The following is a 10882-nucleotide window of genomic DNA, read 5'->3' on the forward strand; positions in this document are numbered from 1 at the left end:
AACATTTGGATAGTTGCCAAATAAAAGATTAAATATACATTTTTTTTATTTCAAACCTACAATAATGCATTACAAAATTCAGTCACGCTTGCACGAGCCAACGTCTTTCAAATCACTCAAATAAAATAACCAAATGCTTCCTCTATGCTTCCTTTATGTGCGGAGTTAATAACATGTCTGATAATGCTGACACAAAAACCGGAAAAAACATTGCTTCGAGGATAGAATGAATGGAAAATATTAAATCTCAGTTAAGTTGTTAAATACAATTGGAAAGTTAATTGTCTTATTAATTAAAGTATGTTTACTGTTAAAGAGCCATCAACTCATCTTTGATATCTGTAGTGTCCCATACAATGACATATGGAAAAAAAATATATAGCTACAAATTGACAAACATACTTGTAAGACATTATATGACATAACAAGTAGGTAAGTGTTACCATATACTAGCGTATATAATTAGATGACCAACTTCGACATTAAAAAGAACTTCAGTGATATGTAACAAGCATTTGGTCAAAATATACGCTACAAAACCGTATATTTAGTTCCTTTTATTATCACATTACAGAATCATGTTAAAAACATCAAGTGAACTCACTGACTTTCTGGTAATAACAACACTACATCATAGCATAGATAAATTTGAGATTCTGCATTACATTAAGCGATGGCGTCTCCAAAATACCAGTAAACAATAGACAACAGATTTTGTAAAGTCTATATTTTAAACACTGAGTCTAATATAGCACACTTCATATTTACCAAATGTTTTGAAGAGTGTGGACAAAGAGAAGTGACTCACATATCTTCCACTCGCCCTATGCTCTGTTGTATTAATGTCCGCCCTAAAAGAAGAGGCCGCGCATACGTCGTCCCATGCCCTGTCTGTCGTACAACACATTGAACCGATTTACGAGCTGATTGATGGCGTTGCAACCCTTCGTGATCGTTCCCAGATAGGTCATTAGCGCTACGTCGTTGCATTGCTGTAAAACAAAAAAATGCTAATAAGTTAAAGGTTTTTTTAAAGAAAGTAAGGTAACTTTATTCAATATACTTAAGTTAAAAATTCAACTTACGTTATAGAAATGTGTTCGGAACTGCTGTGAAGTGAGCAACGGTAACCTGTTTGAGAGCGCACGCGCTTCCCTCAAAAGCGCAGGACGCGGGGGGAGTGTGCCATCTCGAATGGCGCGTACCGTCGCTAACACGGCTCGCACCCGAGATACTAACATTTTGATTGCCGATCGCTGCGCTGTTAGATGCTCAGCCACTGATAACAATAAAAGACCTTTGTAAATTGCAGCAATACTGTACATTCCAACTTTAACAGGGCTTCTGTAACAAATTTGTTAAGATTCATGAATAAAAGATATGATTAATAAATAAAAGTTGTATAATTTACTCTAATTCTAATGTTAAAAGTTTATTACCGAACGTACTTTGGTAAGCAATATTATTTATACAGATTAAACTTAGTCTATGTAAAACTAGTTTCTGTATTATGCAACTTTAATACACTCTTACCTAAACTATTGAGAGCTGCCTCTCCTGAAGAAACCCTAGCGACATGGTCCACCCCAATCCTCTCAGCCTCTTCAGCAGCCAATGTGTAAGTAAGAGGTGCAAGTAACATTGTGGCACGGCCATTTACTACATCTATCACAGATTCATACAAAACTACTGGTAGTTGCTGAAATTATAAAAATGAAATTAAAGAAACATCATTAGTATTTATTATGTAGTCACCTGTATTCTGAAATTGATGGAATAGATAAATATGATGTTTATTGAGTACAGTGACATAAATCACGTTTCTTTAAATTAAATTAATTTGGATTGTTTACATATTATAACAATATTTATTTCATTGATTAATATGAACTTTTACTACCACAATATTCATATTTTTTGTGAAAATGCTCTACTGCAAAATAGCCATCTAAAACCCAAAACAGAAACTTGTGCACAAAGCACAGCGAAATTCGTATGCTCTAGTGACTCATTCCATAGCTCAAATGAGACAATGGTAGCCCCATATAGCAAACAGTTACTAGTTTGAGTCCAGCCGGATGTAATGTATTTTCTTTGTTTGTTCAATCTTTTATATCATTAATAATATTAATAATATCATTAATAGTTTTTAGCAAAAAAAATTAGACATTATTTTGATTGAGCAGAAATTAAAAGTAGAGTGGAATAGGTGTATTTTTCAGATTTTTACAAAAGATACCCTTGGTAAAAACGGCTCATGTTACTATTGATATCCACGCAGTATGAACAGGTAGACTTTACGTGACTGTGCTCATACTAACTGTGGGAACCAGGATTTAAAAAAAAAAATGCAATTACTAATTTTATATCTGGCTGAAATGACGATTTGAACAATTGAAATTTCTAGTTAAAGTCAATAGTAAAAAGTAATTTTACATCCATCAAACTCACATCTCCGTTTCTTCCAGCGGGATTCAGCATGAGCATGACGGGACACTCATTGATGTCACAGATCTGTCTGTGTACAGCAATTTCCCGCTCTGTGGGAGTGTCACCTGTTGTATACCAACCCAGAAAATCCATGTCTGAGAATACTTGTTTGACTGGAAACAATATTTTTACAGATTGGTTTAAATTTCATTCATAATATTAGTTTACTATAATTGTAAGTAAGAATTTCCAAACGATTTTACAATGAAATTTATAAAATTTATTTAAAAAATCGTAAATATTTGGATTTCTTTGTATTGCCTTTATTAAGCCATCATGCGTCTTCGAGACACATAGTCCGTAACGATTTTGGTAAAAAAAATTATAGACTAAATATGTTTAAAAGTGATGGATGAAAACTAACTGAACTATAGAGATACTGCGTTGCTCTATGACTCCACAATATCAAAATTGTTAGGAATACCTTGTATCTCTCGTATGTCTGTGTCGATTAAATAAAATTTTTACACTGATCTAACAGAAATATTACACTAATGTAAAATATTAAGTTCATAATGCAATTCATGAACAACTGTTGTTTATGAAGAAAATTTATAAATACATTACTATGTATTTATGTAGTATTAATAATAATAATAAATTTTCTTCATATACAACATACATTATAAATAACAAATGAATAAATGAATTGAATTAAATTGAAATATATTATTTAACTGCCTCGACTGCCGGACTGCCACGCAGAGGTCCCAGGTTCGATTCGCATGCCGGGAGAAATATTTGTATGGCCTACATTTATTTCTCTCGTGAGTTTGGGTGTAATTTGTGGTTGTCTATGTGTGTGTCCATCGCACCCGCGACACAAGGTTTCCCTAGTGCGGTGCTACATTGAGTGCGTGCGTGTATGAGTGTATGCATTATTATCATAAAACTATATTATTTATTATTATTACTGTATATATATACACCTGTTTCGATTCTTAAATTATTTCTATGAATCGAGTTCTTAGGTTTTCGCGATTGTTACACATAGGAAATGAAACTATTTTTCCGGATTTAAATCGTGTATATTTGTTTTTTCAAACAAACCGACGTTACGGGCCCTTTACAGGTCCCATAGTCATGGTTGACAGGGGTGGTACAGTCTTCAACCAGTTATAGATACAATTCTATGAATATTCAATTCAATATACTTACATTGTTCTTCTTTCAAATTGTAATAATCCCTATCTATGATAATGTCTCCATCAATAACACTAAAGACTAATTCAAATGAGTTCATCACTTCTATGTTGCGCCCCTTCTGCTTGCCAATTACAGCTCCAATAACTAGAAAAGGGATAATTACACATTTCCATAATGTTTTCACGGTATTAACATACTTAACATTATGAACAATCAATTTTGAAATAGGAGGTATTTGTGCGGAACTGGAATAAAAATAAGTACATGAATGTAGGAAAGCCGATTAGGCAGCTTATTAAATGTTCATGGACAGTAATGGCATTTACCATAAAATTAAACATAAAAATATGACTACATGCATATTACTTGAAAAAAGTAAAGGTTTTAATACCCTAAAAAAATAACAATGTACAGTATGGAAGATTAAAAGACAACTTAGACGTGACCTACTGACTTGCAGACTTGATTTTTTTTATGATAAACATAGTCCACATGAAAGTTTGTTCATCTCCATATTTTTTCAATATTTTAAGATTTTTTGCCCATATTATATACGCATATTGTGTAATTTATACTGCATATTTATCTGAGCCCTAATTATGACTGTCAGTGATAAAGCATAATAATTCTATTAAATCAATTTATGCACTATCGCACATAGAAATGTAGTGATATTTTGGTGTGTAGTAGTACTTATGTTAAGTACTGTCTACGAATGAGTTACGCAGCAGTATTGAATGATTTTTCTTCATTTTTTATGTGTACAAAAATATAATTTAATTGCACTACGTGTTTACATATTTAAACTAACACTATTAACCTGTCTGTGGAGATCCTTCTTGCGCCCGTAGTCGTGTCCAATGTTCAGAAACGTTCATAATAACCAAAGGGTGAAGAGATACAGTGACAGAGCCAGTTGTAGCCGTGGTCACTACGCTCTTGCTCCCGATCGTCGGTGGAGCTGGAGATGTGGGGTTAGGAGGATCTACAGCCGGTCCCGAGGAGGCACTCTCCACTTCTACCTCCATTTCAAAGTCAATTCTGTCCGCGCTCGACATCTCTGCGCTAACAATTAAAACGACTCTTAATAATATATTTACACTAAACTAAAATTATTTAAATTACAAGTAGGTATTTTACAAAATTCATATGAAAATTACAATAATAAGTAAGAAAAACCCACAAAAAATTTCACTACCGTATGACACAATTTTTATGAATTTTTTACTTTTTTATTTTCACACATTTATTTGGGTAGGCAAAGGTTCCACCATACAGCCTCTTCATATAAATAGTAAAAATTCCTTGTTTTGACATGCCACACAAAGTCTGACAAATAAAATCTGAAACAGTGGTAGGTCAATGGAAACAGTCGACTATGTTTATTTTTTTTATCCTCTATGGGCCGTATTCCAGAACTCTACTCAATGCTCATGTCAGGATCTGAGTATAATTTCAAGCACTGGAAATACGACCCTAAGGAAACAGTGCCAGTATTACTCTACTCAAGCGCTATCTACTGTTTGATACCAGACAAATACTGTCCTAGGGTCACTGTATGGTGCCCGTGTCACATTAGTTTACTGTTGGGTAATTTTCCAAAATATATCAAATACCTAAGGGAACTTTGGAACAATTTCTGAAAAATCGGAAAAATACAATCCGAAACCACATATTATGTTTTACGTTTTTAAATATATCTTATGAAGTCTTATATTTAGTAGGAATAATAAAATATAATTGTATAGCTAAAAGCAAGTTACATAGAGTTAGTGTTGGAAAAATTTCCATTCGGAAAAAATAATATTTTTCCGGACATTTTTCCAATAATTTTACACATTTGACGTTGACACATGTCAAAAGTTGAAGTTATTGAACGAAATCGAAGGGAAAAAGTTTTTTTCCGCTGTTGTGAAAACATTTTACACCTCATTTTTCTGAACTGTTGCCAAGTGAAATGATTTTTGTTGACGAAAAAATTGTAAACTTGCTTTAACATATTAAGTAATATATTTGCTAACTACGAACATTATTGCGTTTTCTACATTTTACACCACATTTCTATCTTCGTCCTGAAAAATTACATACACTCCCGGACACATAATTCGAGCCACCTCGCATTTTCAGTTTTAAATGCCCTAAACTTAAACAATGTTTGATTGATCAAAAATTATTAAACAATTTTGAAACTAGTATACTAAACGTCTTTTCCACAAATCCTTGTTGGAAATTTGGATTTGCAAAACCGGGGAAAAACTGTTTCTTCGATGATAACACTACTTTTGTATTCCAGCCCTTTAAGATAAAATTGCGAAGTGGTTCGTATTATGAGTCCGGGAGTATATAAATCACATACGTGGCTTTTATCTGTACAAGTATATTCTATAATTCACGCTAAATGAAATTTAAACAAATTTCTAGACATAGAATATAATACGAGCGTTCGAAATTATATTTTTCCAATTTTTCAGGAACTTTTCTAATTGAAATTTTTCGCAAAATAATCCCACGTATATAGAGTAAAACGAGATTAAAAATGAATGGACCAAGGCGAAAATAATTATGTAAACCAAAAACGTTGTAATGGCTTGGCTCCATCGATATCGTTCACTATCTTCAACGTTCGAAAGGTGTCAAGATAATTATTAATAATATAGATAATTTTTCTGAAAAATATGAATTTTTCGAAACGGAAATTTTTCCATGACCCAACACTAGCCATGCCATGCCATGACAAATGAGATTGTGTTAAGTCATACAAAAAATTCCATTTTTCAGAAAAATAAATATTGTCTTGCATATTTTACCACATTTGACATTGATTCCTGTGGAAAGTTGAAGTTACTGAACGAAAACGATGGAGCCAACAACAAGTGGTGGTATGGTTGATTGTTGAAGGTTTTTCGTTGTTGTGAAATCATTTAAAATCTTGTTTTTCTCTGTGGCTTTTAGTTATACAAGTTATATTTTATAATTCACGCTAAATAAAACTTCAATAGATATTTCTAAACGTAGACATATAAACAGCCTTCCAAGTTATATATTTTTTCCAATTTTTGAAATTTTTCCAGTTTTTCGGGACTTTTTCTGGAAATATGTCCGCTATTTTAAATTTTTCGGAAAATTGCCCAACAGTAAATGAGATGAGTAGCCCTAACTACTTGTCCTTTCTGAACGAAAAAGAAAATTAAATCTTTGGAAAATTCGCGCTGGGCCTTTTTGGAGGGAAAAGTGTCGTTTTTTATTTTGACTTTCAATTATTTTGTGAAATCTAATCTAGTTTAAAATAGAATAGGATAGTGCTATTGTGCCTTAATCGAAGATTAAAACGCGAAATTATACGAATCTCGAACTAAAATACCCGTATCGGCCCGTTCTAAGGAATCCCGAGTCAATCCAAGCACGCCGCTTCTAATTGCCTATCCTCTTTGTGGCGGCCATATTTACAGAAACATAATTAAACGAAGACATGGCTCAAAGGACTTGTATCCAAGCCAAAATTATTAATTAAAAAAAAAATAAAAATCTATGAAAAAGGAGAGAAAAATGGTACTTTAAAAAAAAAATATTATGCTTACTTTGCTTTGCTTGTGAATGTTGTGAATTTGGAAAATGAAGTTGTTTCTTTCGGAAAAATTAAGATTTTCGTTACTTTAAAACAAGTTCCGACCACAAATACGAAGAGTCCTTTAACTTCGGTCAAATTATTGAACAAGAACTACGCACAATACTTACCCAACCTCAATCTATTACTGCTCGAAGATCTCGATGAAATTTATCAAGTTTTGTTGAACTTCGAGTGCAATATTAGCCCAAAGGTCAGCAGATACTCTTTATTAATTTGTATACCTACGAGCTACTAACATGGCAGTATCAATAGCGAAAGTAGTGGGCATCGCCAAAGATGTGTCTCCCTTGTATTATAGAATATTATCAAAATTTCCTCAGAACTTCACGTTTTGTTTCGCATATGGATCAGCAGTTAAGCCCCAAATGGGTACTCAGAATAAACACAGCATGGTTGATCTGATCTACTGTGTGGACAATTCGTACCGCTGGCATGGAGCTAACATTCAACAAAACCCCTCTCACTATTCGGCGCTTCGTTTCCTGGGCAAGGGATTTGTTGCAAGATTCCAAGAGAACTGGGGAGCTAAAGTGTACTTCAACACTCTTGTGGAACTAAAGGAAGAGAATATCACAATTAAGTATGGTGTTATTTCACAGAAGGACTTGATTTCTGACCTGCTAGACTGGGATAACCTCTATGTAGCAGGTCGGCTGCACAAGCCTGTGGAAATCATAAAACAGACCAACAGTTCACACCTACAAAATGCTCTTCAGTTCAATTTGCGATCTGCAGTTCACACTGCTCTCCTCATATTACCAGAGACATTTACAGAATATGACTTCTACTTTGCTATATCTAACCTTAGCTATGCTGGAGATTTCAGAATGACATTTGGAGAAAATAAAAATAAAGTAAGAAACATTGTCCAACCTCAATTAGCAAACTTTCGTGAGTTATATAGGCCAATCTTGCAGCAATTCCATGCCTATGTTGACTTCTCCACTGAAAATGCTCAATGCCATCAAGACACAAACCCAGAAACAAAGTTGCACCACCTGATGCAGCTGCCTATGGTCCCACAACAAAGGATAGTCAAGTTTTGGAACCGTGGTGGTCTTCAACAGGATATGGAAGATGTTCTCCGTGCAGTTGCCTATGATATTGACTGTGCAGTTATACTGAGACAAATACTCAAAGATCTGGTTTGGCAGTCAAGTGTCAGACAATCTTTGAAAGGGATACTTACTGCTGGATTCTTAAAATCAGTTAAATATAGTGCTAAGAAAATTGCTAAAATGTTTTAAAAATACAAATGTTTTACATACCTAGTGCAATAAGAAAGAAGTTGTACAGAAATAAATGTCTTATGTGTAATCAAATAGTTGATTTTAATTTCTAATATTACTCCTTTTTTGGTTTTAGGTTCCAATATGCTTTCTGATGAATCAAGCAGTGATTCAGAGACAGGTAGATTCAAAGGGCGCACATCAAACCAGGAAGCCCAAACAAAGAGTTCTAATCAAAAAGAAGACTCTCATAGGTCATCAGGAAGAAGCAGAGCATCAGAAAATGATAGATTTCGCAGAGAGTTCGAGAGAAGAAGGGATGAAAGAGAGCGATATGAAAGGCGCTCTAAAGAAAAACAATGGTTCTCGCGACATTCTTCAATAAAAAGAAGACATTCTAGAGAAAGAACTCCTCATAGACGCTCCAGGGAACGGAGCTCACAGCATAGATCAAGAGAAAGACCAAGACATAGCGACATTCGGAATAGATCTAAACCAAGAAGCAGCAGCAGAGACAAACATAGACACTCCAGGTCCAGGTCGCATAAATCACCAGAACTCAAAAAAGAATTAAAGGAGGAAGTCAAACATTATTCTCCTCCTACACATAAACAAGTGGATAAATTTGATAGAAGATCAAGAGATAAGTCATCCTCACCTGAGCACAGGGGAAAGAGATCCGAGATTCATAAACCTGAACCCATACCGCTGGAAAGAAAAAAAAGTGATAGTCCAATTATAGTAGAGGAACATGCTAGTAGTGATGAATCAGTAGAAGTGCAACCTGGCTCATATTACAACATGATACCAGCTGTAGTTAAGGATAAAATAGAGGAATCTCCTTCGGTTATTAAACAGAAGTCAGAATCTAGTGAAATAGACTCATCCGATGATGAAAAACTCAGGGCCAAACTTTTGAATTTGGAAAAAGAACTCCAAAAGACCAGAAAGAAAAAGCATAAGAAGAGACATAAACGAAAAAGTTCTAAGTCCAGTAAAGACAGGGATCGAGATGCTTCCGCTGTCGAAGTCAGTAGTACCACTGACATTGACAAGATTGTCCCGCATACACGAACTGATATCATGGAAGTATCCTCAACACAGAAAAGCAGTCAAAAGGAAAGTAGCGAAGAAGGAGAAATAACAAGTGATGATGACTCTCAAGATGAAATTGCAATTGATCCGACAGATTTAAGGCATAAATTAAAACGATCTAAACATGATCCTAGCATTACTCAGTCGTCATCTAAGGAAGATATGTGTGGTCCGGCGCTGCCACCACAATTAAAGAAAAAACACAAACGGAGCTCATCACGCGATGTCGAAGGTCCGGCCCTGCCGCCTCATTTGCAGAAGCATCGGAATATTGGTAAGTTAAGAGGGTTGCTACATTATTTTTCTAATTATTAGTCAATATTTATTTTAACGACTAAACATTCTTCCACAGGGCCATCGATTCCCGATAATATACGGAAAGGTTTAGCAAATCCTGAAAGAGAAGTAATTGTAACATATGAAAGTTCCGATGAAGACATTGGCATAGGTCCATTGCCATCTGGCACCGAAAGTAAATGGTCTGAAGCACACAAGCGACTGGAAGAGAGAGCTTTGGATATGAAAATTAGGAAATTAGATGGACACTCGCTACAGCAAACAAATGTGAAGTCTCGCGAACAGTGGATGTTGGAACTGCCAGAAGCCAAAGCTAAATACTTGGGCTTAGAAGCTAGAAGTTTCAGAGCTAAAGAGGGGCCTGATATGTCAGATAGGTATATAGATTTTATCAATACAAGCTTATTTTTAAAATTAAAACTTCCAAATGTTATATGTTTTCTTTTTTACTCAGGTCAAGCTGGACAGACACACCAGAAGACAAGGCTCTCAAGGCGGCCGGCATTGTGAAAGTAGAGGACCCAGATGTAGTCTTACAGCGGGAAGCCAGAGCGCGTCACATCGAATCCAGAGACGAGGATCAGGAACGAGCCGTCAGGTAAGATTCAACTTGTTGACAGACCAAGTATTTGCCACACGTAGGACGACGATTTCTCATTTACATTAACGGCACATACAGGGTTTAATCATAAGTGTGCCCAGGCAATTATTCCATAAATATAAGAGATATCAAAAAGCTTTAAACTGATATCGAAAGTAGTTATCAATAAATCGACATCAATAACTTTTTTTAAATAAAACTAGAAATACCCAAAGTTTTTACGTTAAACGATCCCATACATTTAATATCACATCCGTAGGGGGGCTTTAGTTGACCTACTTTAAGAGGTAACAATAATAATAATAATATAATAATATCTTTATTCAAAAAAACACCTAAACTTTGAATATAGCACAGAGAAGAATTTTACAGGTTCGAAATGCAAACAAAATAAAA

At 34.7% G+C, this 10882-nt stretch overlaps 3 protein-coding genes across 8 annotated transcripts in view; 2 read left to right on the forward strand and 1 right to left on the reverse strand.

Moving 5' to 3' along the window:
- Window positions 1-170: 170 nt before the first annotated feature.
- On the reverse strand, window positions 171-4694 carry LOC113232907 (COP9 signalosome complex subunit 6). Its single transcript, XM_026467807.1, has 6 exons — window positions 4457-4694; window positions 3649-3780; window positions 2452-2603; window positions 1534-1699; window positions 1086-1279; window positions 171-992 (listed from the first exon to the last, which is right to left on the reverse strand). Exons 1-6 carry the CDS (start codon window positions 4692-4694, stop codon window positions 852-854), a joined length of 1023 nt encoding a protein of 340 aa, XP_026323592.1. The 3' UTR covers window positions 171-851.
- Window positions 4695-7212: 2518 nt separating this feature from the next.
- Window positions 7213-10882, forward strand: part of LOC113232906 (GPALPP motifs-containing protein 1) — a 19186-nt gene continuing 15516 nt past the window's right edge. For 4 of the 6 annotated variants that reach the window (XM_026467801.1, XM_026467802.1, XM_026467803.1 and 1 more), the window contains exons 1-4: window positions 7213-7454; window positions 8630-9862; window positions 9941-10262; window positions 10340-10483. In XM_026467801.1, coding sequence (XP_026323586.1) covers window positions 8638-9862; window positions 9941-10262; window positions 10340-10483 — 1691 coding nt within the window. In that variant the 5' untranslated portion in view covers window positions 7213-7454; window positions 8630-8637. The remainder of the gene's footprint in view (window positions 7455-8629; window positions 9863-9940; window positions 10263-10339; window positions 10484-10882) is intronic. The other 2 variants (XM_026467806.1, XM_026467805.1) reach the window with 1 other exon arrangement.
- Window positions 7345-8571, forward strand: LOC113232909 (phosphatidate cytidylyltransferase, mitochondrial). The gene has a single exon (XM_026467808.1). The coding sequence runs from the start codon at window positions 7501-7503 to the stop codon at window positions 8509-8511; it is 1011 nt and encodes a 336-aa protein (XP_026323593.1). The 5' UTR covers window positions 7345-7500; the 3' UTR covers window positions 8512-8571.

The sequence above is a fragment of the Hyposmocoma kahamanoa genome, unplaced genomic scaffold (assembly GCF_003589595.1).
Source record: "Hyposmocoma kahamanoa isolate Upper Pololo Valley unplaced genomic scaffold, ASM358959v1 78, whole genome shotgun sequence".
Taxonomy (NCBI): domain Eukaryota; kingdom Metazoa; phylum Arthropoda; class Insecta; order Lepidoptera; family Cosmopterigidae; genus Hyposmocoma; species Hyposmocoma kahamanoa.